Source organism: Mercenaria mercenaria, chromosome 5 (genome assembly GCF_021730395.1).
Source record: "Mercenaria mercenaria strain notata chromosome 5, MADL_Memer_1, whole genome shotgun sequence".
Lineage (NCBI taxonomy): Eukaryota > Metazoa > Mollusca > Bivalvia > Venerida > Veneridae > Mercenaria > Mercenaria mercenaria.
Genome location: NC_069365.1, coordinates 48,604,340 through 48,632,034, shown reverse-complemented (window position 1 = coordinate 48,632,034; position 27,695 = coordinate 48,604,340). Strand labels below are relative to the sequence as shown.

General features: G+C 35.7%; 1 protein-coding gene across 1 annotated transcript in view; it reads right to left on the bottom strand.

Annotated features, from left to right (window-relative positions):
• Window positions 1–9,775: 9,775 nt before the first annotated feature.
• Window positions 9,776–27,695, bottom strand: part of LOC123558374 (uncharacterized) — a 37,207-nt gene continuing 19,287 nt past the window's right edge. Inside the window, exons 6-12 of the mRNA XM_045350254.2 lie at window positions 27,101–27,335; window positions 23,974–24,015; window positions 20,893–21,075; window positions 14,479–14,514; window positions 13,716–13,910; window positions 13,053–13,088; window positions 9,776–10,130 (exon numbers count right to left, since the gene is read on the bottom strand). Of these exons, the coding sequence (XP_045206189.2) occupies window positions 9,919–10,130; window positions 13,053–13,088; window positions 13,716–13,910; window positions 14,479–14,514; window positions 20,893–21,075; window positions 23,974–24,015; window positions 27,101–27,335 (939 nt within the window). The 3' untranslated portion in view covers window positions 9,776–9,918. The remainder of the gene's footprint in view (window positions 10,131–13,052; window positions 13,089–13,715; window positions 13,911–14,478; window positions 14,515–20,892; window positions 21,076–23,973; window positions 24,016–27,100; window positions 27,336–27,695) is intronic.

The window sequence follows — 27,695 nt, the reverse complement described above, 5'->3', positions numbered from 1 at the left end:
CTATTTATTTTATTTCCCTTATCCATATTCTGATAGCGAGTAAGACGATTGCCATCACTAGCTCACCTTGTAGTCCTTATCAGAATTCGGATAGTATACACATATTTGTGTTGTTTATAAGTCAAATTATTTTATAGCGAAAAAAATCTTTATAGTTGTATATCAAATATTAAAAAATATATAAAAATACCAAATTTACTGTTGTTCTTTTTCTTAATATTTACAAAAATCAAGTACTTTGTTAGTTTGGAAACTGTCAAATACAAATGGAACGTGTTTATATGTAATCATTACATTATAACAAGATCGTCTGGATCACGGGATATATAAATCGCTCAATGCTCAATGTCTTTTATGTTTTGGCAAAATAATCTGAAAATGACACCCACTACTTCAATCTGAGTATATGTCGGGGTAATATAAGAACAATAGAAAGTACAAAAGTTTGGATAACTTTTTTTAACTTCAGTAACTTTGTAAGACATAAAGAACCAACAATATAGTGAGATTATTCCGAATTATTCAGATTTTTTAAACAAAAGCAAAATAGATAAAATTACTCTCGGGTGATAAAAAGATATGTCAGAAATATTAACTACATTTAAAATGTAAATTTTAGCACTTTTCTAGAAATACAGACACTTTTATGTTTTTATATTGTTATTGTATTACCCCGATCGGGGTAAGAGAACCGTAAGACACCTCCGACCGGGGTAATATAACACCGATCGGAAGATGTGCCCAACCTGTGTAACTATATTTACATTAGAGAAGACCAAATGCTTCAATATTTTGTCTTATAAGAAAAGCTTAGGTTCATATTTTCAATGAAGATTACTTATTATTGTGACAAGTTTTATGAAGCGCGTGAACGCGAGACCACGACTAAGACGGCATGAAGTTGTAATGAATCGTTTCACTTTACAATGCACACACTTATGTGTCGTAAAAACGACTTCACTTTGGGCTGCGTGGCATCAGATTTTTATATGCCACTCCTAATTACACAACACGGTTTCAATATGCATTAAACGGCGTCAAGTTTTAACGAATCATTTCACTTTAGACAGCACGAACTCATGTTGCATTAAACGTCTTGACATTGCACTGCATGGCATCAAGTTTTTATACGCCGCTCTGAATTACACAAAGCGGTTTCAATATTCATTACACGGCGCAAAGTTGTAATAAACCATTTCATTTTGCATTGCAAGTACTCATGTTTCATTAAACGGCTTCACATTGTGCTGCATGGCATTATGTCTTGTCGGTTTTTTTTCATATTACGGTGCATCACAACAAGTTTTTCAATGCATCGTTTCATGTTTAAATGGGCGTCATGAAGTTTTTTATTACACGAGTCCAAAATACAATGCGTTGAATCTAAATCTATTGGACGGGATGAAGTTTTAGACTAGACGGCGTTGAAATGCAGTGCACTCACCGACTTGTTAATGGATGGATTGTATATTTACTAATTTTGGCGGTAACCGCCGCCCATAGTGTACAGATTAAACCAGCTACAGCTAATGCGGTCTCAATCAAATCGAGTCTGCAATATCCACTATTAGCCTTGTCCTCGGTGCTTCCGAGGGATCTACTTTTGAGGTTTTGTTAATATATTATGTTATTATTAAGTATACATCTATTTCAAGAATTTTACAAAAGCAGTTGATAATTTTAGGTTTTATTTATCAATAACAATAACATCCTTACATATCTTTTAACGATGTTTCAGCAAATAACTTTTTATTTACACTACAGTATGTTCTTTGATTTTTATGCCCCGAAGGTGGGCATATTAAAATCGCATTGTCCGTCCGTCCGTCCGACCGTAACTGTGTAAATTCTTGTCCGAGCTGTAACTCTGCCATCCATGAAGGAATTTTGAAATAGTTTGGCAAAAATATTAACCTTAATGAGACGACGTTTCATGTGTAATATTCAGACCTCTAGCTACAAGGTCAATGTCAAACTTAGAAGTCAAACATTACTAGGGTCTGTTTCGTGTCCGGTTCGTAACTTTGCCATTCATCAAGAGGTTTTGAAATTACTTAACATAAATGTTTATCTTAATGAGACGACATGTCTTGGGCAAGACCCAGACCCCTAGCTCCAAGATCAAGGCCAAACTTAGAGTTCAAATGTTAACAGGATCTGTTTTTGTGTCCGGTCCATATGTCTGCCATCAATGAAGGGATTTTGAAATATCTTGGCATAAATGGTAACCATTATCAGACAATGTGTCATGCGCAAGACCCAGACCCCTTGCTCAAAGGTCAAGGTCATACTTAGAAGTCATATGTTAATAGGATCTTTTTCGTGTCCGGCATATAACTCTGTTATCCATGAAGGGATTTTGAAACAACTTGGCATAAATGTTTACCATAATGAGGCAATGTGTGACGCGCAAGACCCAGACCCCTAGCTTGAAGATCTAGTTTACACTTAGAAGTCAAGTCGAAGGTTAATAGGGCCTGTTTCATGTCTGGTTCGTAACTCAATTTTGAAATTACTGGGCATAAATATTCCCCATAACGAGAAAACGTGTCATGCATAAAAACCAGACCACTAGCTCTAAGGTCAAGGTCACATTTAGAGGGTAACGATTTACATGAAGTGTTTCTTGTCCGTTCCATAACTCTTCCATCGATGAAGATTTTTTAAAATTATATGGCATAAACGTTCCCTATATTGAGATGACGTGTCAGACACAAGCCCAAGACCTCTAGCTTCAAGGTCAAAGTCACACTTAGAAGTCAAAAGTTAACATTGTATGTTTCTTGTCCGGTCAATAACTCTGCCATTCTTCAGAAATTACTTGTCACAATTCTTCCCTATGATGAGTTGGTGTCAGACCCTAGCTCCAAGGTTAAGGTTACTTCGCAGAACTTGTTTAATCTGGTCGCAAAATGAGTCATACCTAAACTATTCTGGCATATTTTGCGCAGACAACTGTAGCATTCTTGGGCACACTTTGAGGGCGTTTGTCACTAATAGTGCCAGCTCTTGTTTGAGCTTCAATTCTAAATACTAAGTATATTTTGAGAGTTATATATACTTGTATTTTTCCCTATAAAATGTCAAGGTCAGTAGTGGCTATTGTCGAGTTACCTTAAAAACACACCACAAAATAACTGTAATCTTTAGTATTTCCATGATGGTAATTATACATTTTTTGTAGGGAGAAATGAGAAATAACGAGTATCTAGTTACAATTTGACAGTAACAGATATAAGGCTAAGACAATGTATTTAATGTCTAAATATATTATTCAATTAATGTAGTGGTCTGGACGGTACTTCATGTATTAAGGTGAGTTTAGACCACACTTTGTTTCTACAGTGTAAGATAGTTATTACTCTATGTTTATAAAACTATACTGAAAAGAGAATGACTGAATAAGTTTGCAGATGAAGTTGTGAAAACAGGGCCTAGATTGTCTACCTGTCATCTTGTAGAATAGTTGTATTATACCAGCATTACCAGAATTATTTGCACCAAGTTCATGTGGGATGTAAAAGTAGACCACTAGGTATTGGTGGGTCTTTAACACTTCTAATTTCTTGAATACCGATGGATGAAAATAAATGCTATAGCCTATAATTAACGGTTAATGCGAATACGACAATGTTGCACACTGATAGCCACACGAGAACTACATGCAGATATAGACTTGCCACAGTTCGCTACTGCGAAAATATAAAGTGGTAATATTGGACTGGGAATTCATGGCATGTGGGTCTTTCCCTCTAGTATATATGTGTCTGCATACCTGAATAATAATACACGGAAAACGGGAAAGAAACTGACTAGTTGGTTCTTTCTACCTAGTGTGCATAAAGCTAAATACCAGAATAATAATAGACTGTGAAGGTAGAAACTGAATACTAGTTAATTCTTCCATCCTGACCCGCCCTCACACTCTAGTATGTATGTATCTACATGTCTGAAAAATAGGCCGTAAAGAGGGAAGAAACTGACTAGCTGCTTCTTTCACCCTTGTGTGTATAAATCTTTACACAAAAATAGTAACAGAATCTGAAGTGGCGGTGGGGTGGGGTGGGGTGTGGGATGGGGGATAATAACTGAATAATAACTGACGGTGAATAAGAAACTAATAGTTTGGTTCTGTCCCGTAGTATGTACATATCTACAAACCTAAATAATAACACACATAACCGACTGTTCGGTTCTTTCCCCAAATACGTATGTATCTACATTAATTTTTGTGAAAGATAGGCGGAGAATAAACTTAGATGGTTCTTTCTTCCCTAGTTTGTGTAAATCTGCATACCTGAATAATGAAAGACAATGAAGTGGAAAGGTTCTATCTCTACCTAGTTTATGTAATTCTACATACCTGAATAATGATAGACGGTGAAGGGGGAAGGAAGTGACTCGTCGGTTTTTTCCCACTGGTATATAAATCTCTAAAAACCCGAATAATAATACACTATGAAGGGGGAAGAAACCTACCTCTCTAAAGTGGATGTATCTACAAAACTGAATAATAACAGACGGTAAAGGGGGAAGAAACTGACTAGTTTGCTCTTTCCCCACTAGTATTTTTAGGGCTAGCATGCTGCCTTTAGTTCGACATGATCTGTTGGTCAGTCTGTCTGATGAGATTTTTACAGCTAACATGCTCCCCTTTTTATACAAAAACAACCGTAAAAGAAAGAACCAACTCGTTAATTTTTTTTCACCTTTTCTTCAGCAAAAATGTAAAGAGGAAATTTAAAGCTAATTGGTGGCAGGACGGTAGATCATTTTGAATCTGCCTAAAGTTTATCACCATCAAAATGTGTCATTATATAAAAGACCATTCATTTCTTGGAAAATGAAAAACTGCATACGGCCAAATATTTGGCAACAAATAAAATAGAATAAAGAATAATCATGTGAAAAACGTGCAGCGTATGTATCAAAATTTGTTATGCTTCTCCTTGAAAATAATTAGCTATTGATTTTGATATTTTCTTGCTTTGGAAAAAAAAGTTCGTTGTTTCCGTTGTAAATACTAAATGATATAATGTTCAATGTAATATAAAACTGTATTTTATAGTTCTTTGTTTAAATAAACTATTCTTGCTTTCCGAATCGGGCGTATAATTATGTATCTGATGAATTTCAAGATGTTGTGTAAATTATCCACCTTTCAAACAACATAGATGACAAATTAATAATGTTTCATTTTCAATTTATTGTTTTGTCAAAATTGTTGAAATATTTAGATATTCCAAACAGGTACAATAAATCAAACACAATTTTGCGTACGCACTGTTACTTAATTAGTGATCCATTGCTTGTTACTTTTATTACCTTTTGCGGAAATAATCTAGAAACCATCTTATGGGGTAATAAATTGTAATGATGAGGACTGATAGCAGGTATTTTGCACCTTTCTGACACTGTATACAATAAACATGTTTCGTTGAAAAAAGGAAACATTGAATTGCAGCATTAAAATAAAAATCCATAAAATAGTAATAGTAATGTTTTATTATTTAATTAAACAAATTATGCTTTTCGCCGGCTACTTCCATTTTAGAGTTATTCCTCGCAACAAATAAATATTCTTAAATAATATGCTCATGTTAAATTATATAATGCGAAGTAACATAATCCTACTGCAAAGGAGTAAATGCCATAATTATGTCAAATCTAAAGTCACTGGCTGCCAGATTTAGGCTAAAAATGATCTTTCTTTGAAAGTGAATATATGATGAACATATAAACACGAGTTTTTGTTTCTTGACTATCTTAAAAATGTCAAAAAAAAAAAAGTATTATGATTATAAGGCAGTTTACCTCCGGTATCGCGTTACAAACGCCTTTCAATTCTAAATGCAACTTATTCTTATATGTTTCCATAACTTATGGAAAAAAAGTAGTAATTTTCTAATATATGTAAAGATTCTCCATTTTTATTTCGCACGATCTGGATTTAATCATCTCATAATCATACCTACGCTTATTGTTATAGAAATAAATGTGGAAGGAACGATATGAATAAATCTATCGGCATATAAATATTGCTTTTTGTAGTTTCTTTCTTTTTTTTAATAAGAGTTAGGACACTTTAATTAAAACATGAAAAAGAAAGCGTTTAAACCAACAGTTTTATCAATAAATGATGAAACTGATTTTATTGTATGCAAAAGCTAGAACCTGATAAATCTTCATTTTTTGAACGCAGACAGTTTATGCATGTGTTTTATCAATTAAAAAGAGAAAAAGAAGAATTATTCAAGTTAAGCTTTCATAGAATAGAATGCGTTTTATACAAATAACAAAAAGAAGGAGGTAGATAACGTGTTTTTAACAATTTAATATTTATAGTTATTTTAGTTATAGCAAAAAAAAAAAAAATAAAAGACAGAGAGGGAGAAAAAAACGTGGCTTTAGTAAGGTCTTTTTGCCTACATTATTTACTGACGTTTTTCTACCACCAGTAAAAACAAGTGTCCATTGAGCAAGTAATTAGATATAGCTTAAGGCAATAAATATCGATTTTATTGAAAACATGGTTTATGGACCCCCGCTAAGTTTCGGAGATGGACGTAAATGTACGGAAGATAACGATCAAAGTTACAAGATTATCGATTTTTTCAGCAAGGCTTACCAGCAGTCGCGTTTAGTACAGAAAGTTCGATATGGATAAAAAAGACAGATCACATGAGATATGTGAATCTGGTCAATATCTTATAGTAGCTTGATCTGATTGTCATGATGTCATGATGTTTAGATAACTGTCATACAATTGTTGTTAAACTGATAAAAATATGCGTCTAGCACGACAGCTGTAAAAAAAAAACAGCTCAGAAGGTAATACATTGTCTTTCTTACGATTGATCGTGATTGAGGAATGAGACTTTGAAATATCTCTTCCTCTAATTAGATTCAAATTAGATTCAAAAAGTTATCCGGTTAACGAATAACGACTTTTCCCCACACCTTCCCACCTCGCCCCTCCCACTAAAAATTAAAATTAAAACAACAACAACAACAAAAAAAAATCGCGTTGGACATATAAAATGTATTTGTAATCGAATATACTACTTATCCTTGACATATCTGAACCGTAATTCATTTTGGCTGGGAGGTGGTGATGGGGACGGGATGGGGAAGTGGGTATTCATTTATATAGCATCAACTAAAGAATTTATTTTTGAAATATTATTAGCGCGCAAAAGCATATGTGAGTATCAGAATGTAAGAGGAGGGACTAATTTTCGCAGATTTTGTAATTGAGTAATTCAGCAAGATTTAATCCCAACGAAGCACAAAAATTCCCGTTTATGGGATAAGGTCAGTAATTCGGTCGAAAATGTGCTTCGAAAGAAGTCCATAATAAATAGATCCTAATTTTCCCATTTTTTGCGCAAATTCGTGTAGAACGAGTGCTTTAATCACCATTTTTCACTACTAGAATACATTCCGCATGAAATGAGACGGTTTTCATGTTCATACACCCCACATGGCAAGTTTTGCAGATCGAAACCTGAAGTAGATGTTTACTGCGCGGACGAGAGCAAATATGCGCCATTTTTAGGGTAGCAGACCACAACTGACTGGCATTTCACTAGGAACTACATAACCCCCTATTTTCTTTTCACTTTTTCGTTAATTTGTGATAGAACTTTCATGAAAAATAGGTGTAGGAAAAAGTGATGTCCTCTAAAGATACGTAAAGACGACCTGAAGTTGTCGTTTTTCTTTTTATATGAAACAAAGAAGGATTTGAATTACTGATCTTTAACCTTATCGTATGTTTTTATGTCCAAACCTTGAATTTGTCTCCCCATGACATAATTGTTTAGACAAAACCCCACAAAAATATCCATGCTCACGAAATTCACAATTAAGCGTTCACACGTACACAATGCCTTTTAACATGAAAAAGACTGCTAAAACAAAATGATAAAAAGAGAATCATTACGACCAGATAACAAGGGACGACTTTACTATCTATGCCAGTATTCCCAGCATGAAAACACTTATTTATGAGCACAGCGCCTAATGAGCAAACAATACCCAAAAACATATTGGCGCCTTGTGACCATGCCATTGGGATCCAGGAACCAGCCTGCGCAGCCACGCAGTCTGGTCAGGATCCATGCAGTTCGCTTTCAAAGCCTATTGCAATTAGAGAAACTGTTAGCGAACAGCATGGCAGTCTGGTCAGGATCCATGATGGTCGCAAAGCCACTATGTTGGTTTTCTCATGGCATGGCTCATTTGCCGATTGTTGTTGTAAATCTGCTACATTATCTGACATTTGTTATCGGTCTGCTACCTTTAAGTTAAGCGACATTTATTTTCGGTCTGCTGCCTTAAGCGACATTTATTATCGGTCTGCTGCCTTAAACGGCAATTATTATCTGACTACTACCTATAATGACATTAATTAGTGATCTGCCACCTTAAAATGACATGATTTATTATCGGTCTGCTACCTTATTCATTATCGCTATGCAACCTTAAATGTGTTTTAGTAAACATATATTGTAACTGTAAACAATAGCACATATTTCAAAGTAAATCTGTTATCCCTTAAATGTGAGACTTTTGAAAGGCTTTCAAAGAAGGATTTTAAGGGAAAAGTACACAGTTGTGTGTTGTTTTTTTAAACACAATTTTTTTTTTTGTCTCCTTCTTGCATATTGAGATATTCGAACATTTTGATAGAAAAGTAATCTGTAAAAATATGTTGAAAGCATGGAGGGGTCTTTCATGCGAGGACTTGAAATGCGCAACATATCTCACGCCCCCAGGCGTCGTAAACAAACACCGAATTGAGTTTATGATCCAAAAGGAATAGCAAGAACACTAAATAAGAACACAAAACTTAGATCAAGTAGGGAAAGACTATTTGAGCCGCGCCATGAGAAAGCCGACATAGTGCGTTTGCCGCGCATTCTGGTCAGGATCCATGCTGTTCAATAACAGTTGCAATAGGCCGCGCAGTCTAGTCAGGATCCATGCTGATCGCTAACAGTTTCTCTAATTGCAATAAGCTTTGAAACATCGATAAAATAAATCCCTTAAACCAATTTATCGCGGTTTAGTTTAAAATCTATAACATGTGAATGTGTTCTCTGCCACCAGTGAATAGTTTTGTTTTTTATACCATTGATAAAATTATTGACAACATTCATGAAAAACTGAATATCGTTTATGTACTCCTGTATCGATATTAACCCCGCTTGCTACCTAAATTGGGAGAGAAGCGATCTACGGATCGCGGGGCCGTGCGTTCGATCCTCGGGGGTGGGGGGTTGTTCTCACTGACGACCTGATAAAAGACATTGTGTCTGAAATCATTCGTCCTCCACCTCTGATTCATGTGGGGAAGTCGGCAGGTACTTGCGGAGAACAGGTTTGTACTGGTACAGAATCCAGAAACTCTGGTTAGGTTAACTGCCCGCCGTTACATAACTAAACTACAGTTGAAAAAAAAAAACGGCGTTAAAACCAAAACAAACACACAAATATACCGATATAACAAAAACGTTATATCTGGAATAATTTAAATTGGAAATAACTGAAACATGGAAAGATGTCTTCATTATATGAATTATTCCCCTTTTCATCAGTTTTACGTGTTTTTACATAGCTGCAAATATTCTGTAAGTACGTACTGTATTTTACGCACTGACAGAAATCGAACAGTCCCGCACTATGTAAAAATTACTCGTGCTCGACAAGCAAAAGATCGTATAATTTTTTTTTTTCAAAATACTCAACGTTATAATATACGGGTATTGCAAAATGAAAACGAACTGTCGGCTTTCAAAGCATTATTTATACATATGTTGTTGCATATTTAATCAACAGTAAATGTTTGAATAAACAAATTAATTTGAAAGATAAATTTTTGAAGATTGTATCTTATTTGTTCAGAACAATCGTTTAACTTTCACATGTTACTCTGCGTTCGAGTTTGCATTTTCCTTTACTCTCATCAAATAACTTTCCTATAGGGCAACTCTTTTCTTTCCAATCGTATAACGCTGCGCCATTAGGTCGCACACCATCAGCTTCGCATTTGCAGTATTTACGACATCCTGTGTCGGGCAGGATAAACGTTAGTTCAGATTTAAACCTTTTTTCATTGCAGATGGCTGTAAATATAATATATTTATGATACGAACAATTTCCAAACAGCTTCAACAAGGTTATGCTTAAAAGCATTCACATAAATAAATGATAGTATAGTTCATTTTTTACAGAAATTGTGACACAAATAACTTTCTTACAAAGAAGGTGAAGCAGAAATCCCTTTATAGTACATTGAACTAAAGAGCAGATTTTTAAAAATATAAACAGAAAAAAAACAAACATATTTCATAAGAAATCAAGTACAAACAATATATTGATTTGTATGTAATTGCAATATAGACTTCTTGAAAGGAAAAATAATCATTTCGTATAGTTTATTTTCGTTTGACTATATTAGGGAAAATATTGTTTAGCAGACAAATGTATAGACTGAAGTTCCTGTTATGTTTGTTACAATCCGCTATAATTGATACGGAGCAGAGTCAACAGAAAATTCTTTTGATAACTATGAAATTGTACAAGTTGTTTTTCTATTTCTTTAAATTAATTTTCATTCGTGTATTGTTAGCTCAGGTGAGTTATTGTGATCGCTCAATGTCCGTCGTCTGTCTGTCTGTCAACATTTAGCCTGTGTATGCGATAGAGGCTATACTTTTCAACTGATCATCGTTAAATTTTGCCAGAATGATTACCTTGATGAAATCTAGGCCAATTTGAAAATGGGTCATCTGGAGTCAAAAACTAGGTCACTAGGTCAAATCTAAGAAAAACTAATGTATGCGACAGAGGCTGTATTTTCATTTGATCTTCATGAATTTTGGTCAGAATGGTTACCTAGATGAATTAAGGCCAAGTTTGAAAATGGGTCATCTGGGGTCAAAAACTAGGTCACTAGGTCAAATCAATAAAAAAAACTTGTGTATGCGATAAGGATGTATTTTTCAATTGATCTTCATGAATTTTGCCATAATGATTACCTTGATGAAATCTAGGCCAAGTTTGAAAATGGGTCATCTGGGGTCAAAAACTAGGTCACTAGGTCAAATCAAAGAAAAACATTGTGTATGCGATAGAGGCTGAATTTTTCAACTGACCTTCATGCAATTTTGTCAGAATAATTATCTTGATAAAATTTAGGCCAAGTTTGAAAATCGGTTATCTGGGATCAAAAACTAGGTCACTAGGTCAAATCGAAAAAAAACCTTGTGTATGCGACAGAGGCTGTATTTTTCAACTGATCTTCATGAATTTTGGTCAGAATAATTGCGTTAATGAAATCTAGGTCAGGTTTGAATATGGGTCAGCTGGAGTAAAAAACTAGGCCACAAGGTCAAATCAAAGAAAACCCTTTTGTATGTAATAAGGGCTGCATTTTACACCAGATCTTCATGAAATTTGATCAGAATGTTTGCCTAGATGAAATCTAAGTTGAATTTGAATATGGGTCATTTATGTTCAAAAACTAGGTCACACGGTCAAGTTAAAGAAAAACCTTGTGTACGCAATAGGGGCTGCATTTTAAACTGGATATTCATAAAATTTAGTCAGAATGATTACCTTGATTAAATCTAGGTCAAGTTAGAATATGGGTCACCTGTAGTCAAAATCTAGGTCACTAGGTCGAATCAAAGAAAAATCTTGTGTATGCGATATAGACTGTATTTTTCATTTGATCTTCTTGAAATTTAGTCAGAATTATAGCCTTGATGAAATTAAGGTCAAGTATGAATATGGGTCATCTGGGGTCAAAAATTAGGTCGCTAACAAATAAAAGAAAAACGTTTTGTATGCGACAGAGGCTGTATTTGTCAATTGAGGTTCATTAAATTTAGTCAGAATGATTGCCTTGATCAAATCTAGGTCAAGTTCGAATGTATGTCAGCTTGGCTCGAAAACTAGGTCACTAGGTCAAATTGAAGAAAATACTTGTTTACACTTAAGAGACCACATTTTTGATCCAGTCTTAATAAAATTGGTCAGAATATTTGTTTCCATGAAATCACTAGGTCAAACATGTTTACACTGTTATGGGATGTTTCTCAGGTGAGCGACCTAGGGCCATATTGGCCCTCTTGTATTCAAAAGTAAAACCTATAGGAAGATAATTTGGAAACAGAAAGCATCCAGTTAAAATAACAGCAGACTCGGTTGTACAGAGTTTGTACATTAGAAGTAACGAACTGTACAGCACACTTCACACCTCCTCGCACCGTCTTTTGCGAAATTATAGTAAAATTGAATAGAGCTTAATGAAAAAAAAAGACTTCACACATGCTGTATAATTCCGTGTCTATTTGTATCTTTAAAGCCACACCATTGATGTTTTGATATTTCTTAGTACCATTTCAGAATAATTGGCACGCGTTCAAAGCACAACTGTCACCTAGACAACGTTGTGATTATTGAAATGTAAGAAATGTACTGCGCAGCGTGCTCTTTTCAGTCATGTGTTTTCAAGGTTAAGGTCATTTGTCGGATCTATCAGTTATTCCAAAATATTACCCGCTCCGTTATATTATCAACATAAAAACAGAGATAATTATAATTCAAACAGAACACAATATTTCGACAGCCATGTTCAAGACCGAGACTCAAAAGTGTGCTTAACACAAGTGATCTGGTACAAATGTTTTCTTCCATAACAAAATCTGTCGAGTTAAGCTCTACACTAGAGTATTCAAGTTTACACAAACAATATTGAAATGAACATATAAGATATTTAAAAACGTCCATGATTGTCAGGTGCGTTGAGAAAATAGAAATTGATTAAAGATGAAAAATGCCTTTTTCAATTGTCATGCTGCATAGTTCATATGAGCCAATTATTCGGATAAAATGAATATTTCGGATAAATTGTAAAAGGATTTTTTTCGCAGTGAACTTGCACTCGGACAACAGTACTACTTTATATGTCAAAAGAAAAGCATAGGCGGCAAGATCATATACATGTTATCGTAACTTTTTCATATGAATTAATATATTACCGTGGGCTTCTTTTGCGCAGGCGGATTCGTGTACATCTGAAACAAACATAAATGAGATAAATACAGTCCGGACTGAAAAACAAACATGTGAGACTGTCTAGATAGGTTCTCCCTTAAAAAAGGGAAAATAAGAGCTTTCAATTCTCAGTGATTTTTATATATTAATTAAACTTAGCAGCCTTTTCATACATAAATATACTTCACATGTTATTAAAAGATCTATACGTATGGCCGAGTAAATCCCAGATGTCTGTTTTCAGCAAAAATGCTGTAGTCTTACTTCTGACGTGTAACAATGTTTAAATGAGTAAAGGAAAAATCCGTTCCTATATTATCAAAACAGATTCTCTAGATATCTTCCTGTAAACGCATGTAAGGGGATCTGACATAGCTTTTCATGTTTATCTTAATTTTGTAGATAACCTGTCGATTTTTCAAACGTAAACATTTACACTAGAAAAGCTAGAACAATGTATCACCAATGCAGAAGTCCTTTTACTAGCAGTAATCAACGTACCCTTGCAGTACCGGCTATAGAGCGGTACCATAAAAACCAACAATAATAACAACCAATAATACTGCGCATGCGTCACGCACAACAGCTGACAACTTCACATGAGGCACACATTACAATCAATACTGTAACAGTAAAATAAAGCTTACCATGACATATAACATGTTCTTTTTTGTCACTACACGCTGGGTCTGGTAGACTGTCATCAAATAAAGATCCCTTTGGACATTTATGTCTCACCCATTTATACTTTCCCTTTCTATTTACTGCACACTGGCAGTATTTTCTGCAGTCCGAGCTTCTCAGAGCCATGAGTGTGTTAAGGTTACTCTGAATGCAGGGACCTTTGTGAAAAACAGTTACATTTTGATACGCATTCACTTTATGTTTCAAATTTGAAATCGACATTGAACAACAATGATATTTTAAAGGTTAATTAAACGTGGTTAGATCTACAACGACTCAATGATTTATTTATTTATCGTTTTGCAAAAATAAATCAATAATGTACCAATAAATAGAGACATGTTTTACAAAGCTTGAATTAGGAAGTAATCTTAATAACTCGGATATAATTGCAAGAATATATTCCAAAAAATTACACTGTTTTCAAAAGGTTTAATTTTGGAGAAATGCCGAGAGACAATAGAAAGAACATATTTCGTAAAAATAACGCTGTTTTCAGAAGGCCTGATTCGAGGTGAAAGCTGAGGGACAATTGCAAGAATAAATTCACAAAAACACTGCCTTCAAGACGTTTGATTTGAGGCAAATTTTGACAATAGTATAATTATGTTTACTATCGCTTAATGAAAGTTTTTGATGATTTTGACATTCCAACAACAAAAGCAAACCTTTGAGAAGCAGATGTTTAATTTTTATATGAGTTTAACTATGAACTAAAGAATGTACCATGCTCGTCATTGCAACCTCCGACATTGGCTTGTCCTGAAAAAAAATTTGGATATGATATGCAAATATGATCAACAGAGACACCAAATACACTACATTTTAATAGAATTAGAGAAAGACTTGACAACATGCCAAAACAAAAACAACAACATCAAAAATGACTGACATAATAGAATCAATGCTCACGCAAACTTTTAAACATTAGCATTAACATACACTACAACATCAACATACATAAGGTGCCAAATATTATATATTCTGTGGGAGATGGGGTGGGTTAGGGGGAGGAGGGTGCTGTGATTTATTTTCTGAATTTGGCTTTGCTTTAAAAAATATTCTGGTTTCAACATATTGAAAACAAGCAAATTCAATGAAGGGGTGTGACCAAGGCAAGGTGGTGACCAGGTGTGGGTACACAACTTCACATGTTTATAAAAATATTCATGGAAAAGAATGAAAGAAGTTTAATGAAATTCTACCAATCGGTTGGTTTGTTATGTAACAAGAGGGCCAAGATGGTCCTAGGTCGCTCACCTGAGAAACACACCATAACAGTGTAAACATGTTTGACCTAGTGATTTCAGGTAAAAAAATATTCTGACCAATTATCATTAAAATTGGAGCAAAAAATCTTGAGTATCAATAAGTAATTTTTTTATTTGACCCAGTGACCTAGTTTTTGACCCCAGATGACCCATATTCGAACTTGACCTAGATTTCATCAAGGCTATCATTCTGACAAAATTTCATGAAGATCACAGTTGAAAAATACAGCCTCTATCGCATACACAATGTTTTACTTTGATTTAACCTAGTGACCTACTTTTTGACCCAGATGACCTATATTCGAACTTGACCTAGATTTCATCAAGGCAATCATTCTGACCAAATTTAATGAAGATTAATTGAAAAATACAGCCTCTATCGCATACACAAGGGTTTTCTTTGATTTGACCTAGTGACCTACATTTTAACTCCAGATGACACATAATCAAACTCAAAGTAGATTTTATCAAGGCAATCATTCTAACCAAATTTCATGAAGATCAATTAAAAAATACAGCCTCTATTACATACACAAAGGTTTTCTTTGATTTGACCTAGTGATCTACTTTTTGACCCAAGATGACCCATTTTCAAAACCAATATAGATTTTATTAAGGTTATCATTTTGACTTAATTTTTGGAAGATCAATTGAAAAATACAGCCTCTATCGCATATACAAGCTTTTCCTTTGATTTGACCTAGTGACCTACTTTTTGATTCCAGATAACCAATTTTCAAACCTGACCTAGATTTCATCAAGGCAATCATTCTGACCAAAATTCATGAAGATTAACTGAAAAATACAGTCTCTATCGCATACACATGGCTTTTCTTTGATTTGAGCTAGTGACCTACATTTTAACCCCAGATGACACATAATCAAACTCAAAGTAGATTTTATCAAGGCAATTATTCTGACCAAATTTCATGAAGATCAATTAAAAAATACAGCCTCTATTACATACTCAAAGGTTTTCTTTGATTTGACCTAGTGACCTACTTTTTGACCAAAGATGACCCATTTTCAAAACCAATCTAGATTTTATTAAGGTTATCATTTTGACTTAATTTTTGGAAGATCAATTGAAAAATACAGCCTCTATCGCATATACAAGCTTTTCCTTTGATTTGACCTAGTGACCTAGTTTTTGAACCCAGATAACCCATTTTCAAACCTGACCTAGATTTCATCAAGGCAATCATTCTGACCAAAATTCATGAAGATAAACTGAAACATACAGCCTCTATCGCATATACATGGCTTTTCTTTGATTTGACCTAGTGACCTAGTTTTTGACCCCAGATGACCCTTTTTCAAACTCAACTTAGATTTCATCAAGATAATCATTCTGACCAAAATTCATGAAGATTAATTGAAAAATACAGCCTCTATCGCATATACAATTTTTTTCTTTTGATTTGACCTAGTGACCTAGCTTTTAACCCTAGATGACCCATTTTCGAACTCGGCCTAGACTTCATCTAGGTAAGCATTCTAACCAAAATTCATGAAGATTAATGGAAAAATACAGCCTCTATCGCATACACAAGGTTTTTCTTTGATTTGACCTAGTGACCTAGTTTTTGAACCCAGATAACCCATTTTCAAATTCGGCCTAGATTTCATCAAGGTAATCATTTTTGACCAAATTTCATGAAGATCAGTTGAAAAATGCAGCGACTATCGCATACACAATCTAAATATTGACAAATGACAGACGACAGACGATGGACGCCGAACATCGAGTGATCAGAAAAACTCAGGTGAGCTAAAAATCTGTGGATTTTTAAACAATTAAAGGGCAATAACTCTAAAGGAAACTGAATCCAAAAAAAAAAAAAAAAAAATGACGGACATCATCGCGGTATGCTGGTTAATGTTTATTTCAAGTTTTATGAAATTCTACCTTATAGTTACTGAGAAATGGCTGCAGACTGACATATTTAGGTATTTTTCATTAAATCAAGGGCAATAACTCTAAGGGAAATTGTTCAATCCAAAAAAAAGAAAAGCTTGACGGGCATCATCACATTTTTATTTCAAATTTCATGAAATTCTACCAGCTAGTTACTGGGAAATGGCTGCGGAGGGATATTTTTGGGCATTTTTCAGTAAATAAAGGGCAACAACTCTAAGGGGAATTGACCAATCAAAATAAAAAAAACTTGATGGGCATCATCGCAGTATGTTGGTTCATGTTTATTTCAAGTTTCATGAAATTCTACCAGCTAGTTACTGAGAAATGGCTGCGGACGGTCGCACGGCTGGACGGACGGACGGAAGAACGGACGGACGGACAACGCCACTTCAATACCCCGTTCCCGATTGCATCGGCGGGGGTTAAAAAATCTTCTGACTCCCAAAATAAATAAACAAAATATATTACCATTACTTTGAAAGTCATATTCTTTACTTGTAAACTGCAGTTAGCTTGAATAATGTACAATAACATGACACTATTTCTTTCTTATTAGGGATGATTAGCATTTCCCTCTCCGTAGCCGAGTGGTTAAGGTCGCTGACTTAAAGTCACTTGCCCTTCATCGATGTGGGTTCGAGCCTCACTCCGGGCGTAGAATTCTTCATGTGAGGAAGCCATCCAGCTGGTTTGCGTGAAGGTCGGTGGTTCTATCCAGGTGTCCGCTCGTGATGAAATTATCCACGGAGGGGCACATGGGTTCTTCCTCCACCATCAAAGATGGAAAGTCGCCATATGACCAATATTTATGTCGGTGCGACGTTTCACCCAACAAAAAAATAAATATTTGAATATTAAACACTAATGAAGAGTGCAAGGCTGAGTTGAAAGTATTGATGCTTATTGGTGTCATTTTGACTGGATTATGATACGCTAATGCTTTGATAGTAACCCATACATATACATTTGTGCAACAGTACAAACACCATCTTGCAACAGTACAAACACCATCTTGCAACAGTACAAACACCTTAAAAACGGCGAGCATTTATTTCTGATAGTTTCAAATTCAGACATATGATCTTCATATGTCTGTCTCTGTCTTGTTGCTACGACAGCGAAACATGACATTAGTAGTGTTATACATTTGCAATAAGCATAAGTCTAGGAGACACTAGCCGACAAATCCAGTTAGTTTGTATGACACAAGATATTTGCTTAATTCCTCTTCCTTTCCATACTGCTTCTTCTTAACATTTTCACTACCAGCTAGACAATATATTTTTTTGATTTTCTAAATAACTGCTCTCATATATATCCCGACTTAGACTAACAAAGTCTGTTGATATTAAATAATTTGTAATAATATTAATTTCTTTCTTCATACTGACAATGGTATTTTCTCAGAAAACCATTTTCTCTCTAGGCTCATCTCAAAAGACAAAGCTTAAGACAAGAGACATTGTATTTTTTTAGAAAGTCAGAAAGTCAATCAGAGAGGACTGCTTTTATGGCCAGGTGCTTTACATTTAATGACTCTAACGACTAATGCCAGTCTAATCCTGACTGATCGTTCGTGGCTCTGATAATATCTGCTTTGAGAAGAAAGGACATAATTATATGAAATTTGAATAGTCTCAGGAGTTGTCTCCTGCGAACAAAACGCAGGGCCTGAACACTGACAAAACCAAATTACCCAGAGACATGTTTATACCAAGGGAGATAGACAAGGAAGCCTCAATATACAACTTCAGCATACATAACCATTGCAACATCAACATACATAACCATTGCAACATCAACATACATAACTATTGCAGCATCAACATACATAACCATTGCAACATCAACATACATAACTATTGCAGCATCAACATACATAACCATTGCAACATCAACACACATAACCATTGCAACATCAGCATACATAACCATTGCAACATCAGCATACATAACCATTGCAACATCAACATACATAACCATTGCAACATCAGCATACATAACCATTGCAACATCAGCATAAATAACCATTGCAACATCAACATCAGCATACATAACCATTGCAACATCAGCATAAATAACCATTGCAACATCAACATACACAAACATTGCAACATAAACATACATAACCATTGCAACATAAACATACATAACCATTGCAACATCAACATACATAACCATTGCAACATCAACATATACAAACATTGCAACATCAATACACATAACCATTGCAACATCAACATACACAAACATTGCAACATCAACATACATAACCACTGCAACTTCAACATACATAACCATTGCAACATCAACACACATAACCATTGCAACATCAACATACATAACCATTGCAACATCAACATACACAAGCATTGCAACATCAACATACATAACCATTGAAACATCAACACACATAACCATTGCAACATCAACATACACAACCATTGCAACATCGACACACATAACCATTGCAACATCAACATACATAACAATTGCAACATCGACATACATAACCATTGCAACATCAACATACACAACCATTGCAACATCAACACACATAACCATTGCAACATCAACATACACAACCATTGCAACATCAACACACATAACCATTGCAACATCAACATACACAACCATTGCAACATCAGCATAAATAACCATTGCAACATCAACATACACAAACATTGCAACATAAACATACATAACCATTGCAACATCAACATACATAACCATTGCAACATCAACATATACAAACATTGCAACATCAATACACATAACCATTGCAACATCAACATACACAAACATTGCAACATCAACATACATAACCACTGCAACTTCGACATACATAACCATTGCAACATCAACATACACAACCATTGCAACATCGACATACATAACCATTGCAACATCAACATACACAGGCATTGCAACATCGACACACATAACCATTGCAACATCAACATACACAACCATTGCAACATCGACACACATAAGCATTGCAACATCAACATACATAACCATTGCAACATCGACATACATAACCATTGCAACATCAACATACACAAGCATTGCAACATCAACACACATAACCATTGCAACATCAGCATACATAACCATTGCAACATCAGCATACATAACCATTGCAACATCAACACACATAACCATTGCAACATCAGCATACATAACCATTGCAACATCAACACACATAACCATTGCAACATCAACATACATAAACATTGCAACATCAACATACACAAGCATTGCAACATCAACATACACAAACATTGCAACATCAACATACACAACCATTGCAACATCAACATACATAACCATTGCAACATGCACAATCACTGCAATATCAATAGTACAACACCAACACACATAAACATTGTAACAGAGAGCAAACAATGCAATCTGTGAAGTCAGAGATCATTTTTAATCAAACATATTTCCAATGTTTCATTTTTGGTATATCATTTAAAAGAAAGTACATAACACTTAACTCATACACTTATAAGACTCATATACTTATCAGCAAATGTTTGGCTTATGGTTGTATTATTAATGTGTCAGCGTTTCCCTGTATAAAACAGCTCAGCACTATCTACAATATGTTTTGTTACTTAAGTGAGAGGTTTAGGAAAATGACGTTCTACATAAATATGAGTCGCGCCATGAGAAAACTAACATAGTGGCTTTGCAACCAGCATGGATCCAGACCAGGCTGCGCATCCGCGCAGTCTGGTCAGGATCCATGATGTTTGCTTTCAAAACCTATTGTAATTAGAGAAACAGTTAGCGAACAGCATGGATTCTAACCAGACTGCGCGGATGCGCAGGCTGGTCTGGATCCATGCTGGTCGCAAAGCCACTATGTTGGTTTTCTCATGGCGCATCTCATATGTCGTTTCAGATATAGCTAATACAATAATTACGAAATGGCATTACCTTGACAGCTGCCTTTATCGTTACAACTCTGGCTTTTATCATCAAACATTTTTTCTGTCTGACAGTCTTTTGTCTGCCACTTGAATTTTCCAGCTTTTCGTACACACTTGCAATATTGATGACAATCGGAAATTTTCAGAGCAAACATTTTCCCTTCATTTTTGACTTTTCTAGTACAAGAACCTTGTAAAAAATACGTTCGCAGTTATTAAAATGAATTGCATTGTCTGATCTGAGCATATACTATTCAATACACATCTTAACCTTTAGCCTGCTGGCGGCAAGTGATTCTGCCTTTGCGACTAGTGCAGACCAAGATCAGCCTACACATCCGTGCAGTCTGATCATGGTCTGCACTGTTCGCTATTCAATCAGTAAATTTTTAGTGAAAACCCCTTCAAATAATAGATAGTATTGCCCATATTGAATGATGGCCCAGTCCATTTTAGAAATTTAGCAGGCTAAGGGTTAATGTATAAACAGGTTAGAATGTTCAACTGATAGTCACTTTCTTTTCCTCGCGACCTAAGTCCTTGAAAAAAAAAATTGGTAAAGGGTCGCAAAAGAAATAATGTTTTTGGAACAGTTAACAGTTTCAAAGTCGGACCAGCCGCTTCTAACAAATAGATCATTGACGTTTGAACTACTAGATCAAAAATACTAGGGTTCCTCAAATGGTACGTTTGATAGCTGTACCTGTCAATGCTTGACTTGCAGAAACAGACGGTCGGATAGACGACGTCATTTCATAACATTGCCCTTTTTACAAATTAATTGGTCGTATATGAATTGGTGGCCATAATCTTCCCGTGTTTTGCCAGTGCAGGAAAAACTGGTCTTGCACTCCGGGGTGTAAACGGACTGACTTGTTACAAGTGAAGTGAATGCGTAAATTCATACGGTTTTATATAATGCTTAAGGTGGTATCATATGTTGAATTTCCAGTGAATGATAAATCAAGAGGGCCATGGTGATCCTGGATCGCTCTCCTGAGTAATATGACTAATATATTTCAAATGTGAAAATGATTCTAAAATACATGTATTAAGAAAGTAGGTAAGTAGGTCACATTCATGGTAGCTGAAAGTCAGTTTGAAGACCGGTGTGCAAAATTGAATATGTTATTCAAATTTCAAGGCTGTATCTTAAAAACAAGAATATAGGTCAGTAGGTCAAGGTCACAGTCAAGTGACCCCTAATAAATTAGGGTCATAAGGTAATTATAATTAAACTTTCTATGAAATACGATCAGATAATTTTTAAGTATTTTTCCTACATAACTCATATAAAATATAAGTGACCCTCTGAGCAGGGTCTCTTATCATCCCAGGGGATAAATTTCAACAATCTTGTTAGCCAATCGTTTGGCAATGCCACATACCAAATATCAAAAGACTAGGCCTTAAACTTTCAGTGAAGAAGATTTTAAAAAAATCCAATGTAAGTCTATGTAAAACTTGAGACCCTAGGGCGGAGCCTCTTTTTATCCGAGAAGCATAATTTGAACAACCTTAATAGAGGACCTCTAGGCAATGCAACATACCAAATATCAAAAGCCTAGGCCGTGCAGTTTCAGACAAGATGATTTTCTTTCCTATATAAGTCTATGTAAAACTTCACACAAGGGACATAATTTGAACAATCCTTGTAGAGAACCACAAGGCAATGTTATATACCAAACATCCAAGGCCTAGGTGGTTTCAGACAAGAATAATTTTAAATATTTTTCCGATATGAGTCTATGTAAAACATGGGACCCCCGGGACGGGGCCTCTGTTCACCCCAGGGGCATAATTTGAACAATCTTTACAGAGGACCAGTAGAAAAGCCAAATATTGAGGCTCTACGCTTTGTGGTTTTGGACAAGAAGTTTTCCCCTATATAAGTCAATGTAAACATGTGACCCCCAGGGCGGGGCCATATTTTACCTTACGGGAACAATTTGAACAAACTTGGTAGAATACCACTAGATGATGATACATGCCAAATATTAAAGCCCTATGACGTGTGGTTTTGGACAAGACGATTTTTAAAGTTTTTCCTTTCGGTTGCCATGGCAACCAGAGTTCTGTGTGGAATTCAATTCTTTTAACATTTTTTCAAGAAGACTATCCAAAACATCCCTGTGAATTTTCATCGACACTGGCCTGGTGGTTTAGGAGGAGATGTTGTTTAAAGGAATGTGTGAACGGACAGACGCCGGACAGACGAAGGACGGTGAGTGACAACAATAGCTCACCCTGAGCCTTTGGCTCAGGTGAGCCCAAATCAAAGAAAATTTAGTTCTTTCCAAAACTCGTAACGTTATGATTCAACCAAATAGTTTCTTTTTCCCACCAGAAAGACACAATTCTTATATCTTGATATCGAGGTTTGGTACCTTTATTACAGAAAGTAAACCAAAACAATAGAAATTCGTACGTGACTTCAGTGAGCTTAACAAAGCATACTGATTTGGAATGTAAAGTAAGTTGCACACTACAGTGTCCTATCAATATTCTTACAAAAACAATGCGTGGAAAGATTAAAATAGACAGATCGTGAAAACTAATGACAAATTTTGACAGGTATATGACGACTCATGACCTAATAAAAAGTTTGCTATTATTTCTACCTTCCAGTTTGATTTTTTCTTAAAATGGCTACTCTATATTGTAGCTTACAACTCACTAAATACAAACAATAAAAGAATATATTGCTACCTTACTGTCGTTTTGATTATCCAAATCGCGTAAGAATTCCTATTGTTTCAGTCATTTCCCCTTATTATATCAAAACACAGTGTTGCAATCACAAAAAAAAAACACCTCCCTTATTTTCTCATAGATATTAAATACTTATCTAATTAGCACAATTTTAATACGGATCGTGTATTGCACTAATGCTAAAATATCCCTAGATTCATAAACAAATAGTGAATAGCACTGAATGTTGCGCACTGATTGTTGCTATGAAAACAGAGACACTAAACTAGGGTTAGTATATACAAGAACGTATATGAACCACTTCTATTAACAATACTTCTATTTTCTGTGTTTATTTTTCGTGCTTTCATTATCAATTTGCTGAAAACATACATACCATGTTCAGTCTCGCAGTCTGCTACAGGTTCCGGGCCCTCGCCTGAAGATGAAGAACATCAATAAAAAGGTATTACTATAAAAACGGAAGCATTAAACAATAAAGAATGTACTGAGACAATGATGCAAAAGGAACAGTAACGTTCATTGTAACTCTGTATGAAAGTGAACATGGCGCATCCGCTCACACTGCAACTCTGAATGACTGTGAATATAACACATCCATTTACATTGTAACTATGGATGTATGTGAACATGACGCATCCGCTCAGACTGTAAGTTTGTATTAATGTGGACATGACACATCCGCTCATATTGTAACTCTGGATGTATGTGAACATGACGCATCCGCTCACACTGTAACTCTGGATGACTGTGAACATGACACATCCGCTCACATTGTAACTCTTGATGTATGTGAACATGACGCATCCGCTCACATTGTAGCTCTGTATGAATGAGAACATGACGCATCCGCTCACACTGTAACTCTGTATGAAAGTGAACATGACGCATCCGCTCACATTGTAACTCTGGATGTATGTGAACATGACGCATCCGCTCACATTGTAGCTCTGTATGAATGTGAACATGACGCATCCGCTCACACTGTAACTCTGTATGAATGTGAACATAACGCATCCGCTCACATTGTAACTCTGGATGTATGTGAACATGACGCATCCGCTCACACTGTAACTCTGTATGTATGTGAACATGACACATCCGCTCACACTGTAACTCTGTATGAATGTGAACATGGCGCATCCGCTTACATTGTAACTCTGGATGTATGTGAACATGACACATCCGCTCACATTGTAACTCTGGATGTATGTGAACATGGCGGATCCGCTCACACTGTAACCCTGTATGAATGTGAACATGACGCATCCGTTCACACTGTAACTCTGGATGTATGTGAACATGACACATCCGCTCACACTGTAACTCTGTATGAATGTGAACATGACGCATCCGCTTACATTGTAACTCTGGATGTATGTGAACATGACACATCCGCTCACATTGTAACTCTGGATGTATGTGAACATGACGCATCCGCTCACACTGTAACTCTGTATGAATGTGAACATGACACATCCGCTCACACTGTAACTCTGGATGTATGTGAACATGATACATCCGCTCACATTGTAACTCTGGATGTATGTAAACATGTCGCATCCGCTCACATTATAGCTCTATATGAATGTGAACATGACACATCCGCTCACACTGTAACTCTGCATGACTGTGAACATGACGCATCCGCTCACACTGTAACTCTGGATGTATGTGAACATGACACATCCGCTCATATTATAACTATGGATGTATGTGAACATGACGCAACCGCTCACACTGTAACTCTGTATGACTGTGAACATGACACATCCGCTCACATTGCAACTCTGGATGTATGTGAACATGACGCATCCGCTGACATTGTAGCTCTGTATGAATGTGAACATGACGCATCCGCTCACACTGTAACTCTGGATGTATGTGAACATGATACATCCGCTCACATTGTAACTCTGGATGTATGTAAACATGACGCATCCGCTCACATTGTAACTCTGGATGTATGTGAACATGACGCATCGCTCACTTGTAGCCTGTAGAATGTGACAGTCACATCCGCTCACATTGTAACTCTGCATGACTGTGAACATGACGCATCCGCTCACACTGTAACTCTGGATGTATGTGAACATGACACATCCGCTCATATTGTAACTATGGATGTATGTGAACATGACGCAACCGCTCACACTGTAACTCTGTATGACTGTGAACATGACACATCCGCTCACATTGTAACTCTGGATGTATGTGAACATGACGCATCCGCTCACATTGTAGCTCTGTATGAATGTGAACACGACGCATCCGCTCACACTGTAACTCTGTATGACGCGCAAAAAAAAGTAAAACATATAATCAAAAAAGAGAAGACAACAAAATACAGGAATGCAGTGGTATACCGCATTGGAACGGTCAGTGGCAAAAACTGGACTGGAAAGTATAAGCCTGTAAATTATGTACTAAAATATCAGTCTTAATTCCCATTACTATGATCTGATTTTAGATTCAAGGTTGCAAGAGGTGAATCCCTGCATTTTGATCCAGAAAAATAGTGAGTCTGTAGACTAAGTATCGGTATGAAGTTGAAAAGGTCTAAAACTGATCAAATTGGAACCAGGATTTTGACAATTGCGTCTATAACTTAAACAACATCTTACTCTATGTAATACAAACCTATTGTGTTGCAAATCTTTGTAAAAAGACTTTTGGTCTTCTAACAGTAATATGTACAATTACATGTGCAATCGACACTTGCTTTTAAAGGCAACGACAATATTGGTCGTACAGCCCGTTGTATTATCGGGGTTAATTTCAACCTTTTACTTGCTATAACGTAACCACTGAATAGTTTGAGCCGCACCATGAGAAAACCAACTAAACATAGTGCATTTGCGACCAGCATGAATTCAGACCAGCTGCGCATCTGCGCAGTCTGGTCAGGATCCATGCTGTTCGCTAACGGTTTCTCTAATTACAATAGTCTTTGAAAGCGAACAGCATGGATCCTGACCAGACTGCGTGGATGCTGGCCGCAAATGCACTATGTTGGTTTTATCATGGCGCGGCTTCTTTTATTTCACTTGGCAGCAAAATCTTTACATTAACATTGCAAAACAAATAAACTCACGTGAATTCATCAGATTGTTATAAATTTGAGCAAAAATCATGATTTGAAAATGGTGTTTAGAGATATACGATAATTTACACTTTCTTTTGCAACAGAGTGTAAACAGATATGTATGCAAAAAATATAAATCCTGAGAACAGTTACACCGGGGTCGTATGTAGCAGCAGCCACATACACTTTGAATCTGGACCCCGGACACCCCGCCCACCTCTGGATCCGCGCATCAATATAGCTAGGAAAGCTGAACAATTGAACTTGGCCAGTATCTTTATCAGTTTCATTTTTCCTTATTTCCATTCTAAGGTTTTCAATCATATTCCTTGTCTTACATTCATGAATGTCTAAAAATGTGTTTTCAGTTTATGTTCAAAGTTCGCGATAATAGAAAATTAAGATAATGCTTCATTACCTTCCGGTTCTGGTTCTGATTCCGGTTCCGGTTCCGGTTCTTCATCATCATCATCTACCGAAGCGTGTGAGGTTAATATTTTATTGCATTCACTCTCTTCACACATAAGCTTACATTTAGTTGTATACCCTTTAGTGTCACAGCCTTGGCTTTTCCTGGCTTCTTCAGGATTTATGCAACCCTTTTTTATTATTCTACAAGTAGTTCCGGTCCATTCAACAATAGTTTGACACGACTGTAATTGACAATATTAGAGATCTTAAAGATAACGAACAACCTAATAAAAAGTTCGAAAACATCATTTTCCTTAATTGTATGGCCGTATGATTGCAGATGGTTAAAACAAAAATATTTAAGGCAGGTAACAGTTTCGCCATTACCTCCGGCTTTTAAGCATGCAAAATTACTAATACGCTTGTTTTCTTTCAAGCAAACCAAATAACTTTTTCGTATAACATCTTATAAAGTGCCTGTTTGCAAAACAAAATTGCAGGAGTGAATAAGAATAAGATAATGCCAATATTTTAACTTGTCAGCGGACCTTTTTTATTTATTCATTTTTTTTTTTTGTTGCAACAGTTTTTTTTTTTTTTGT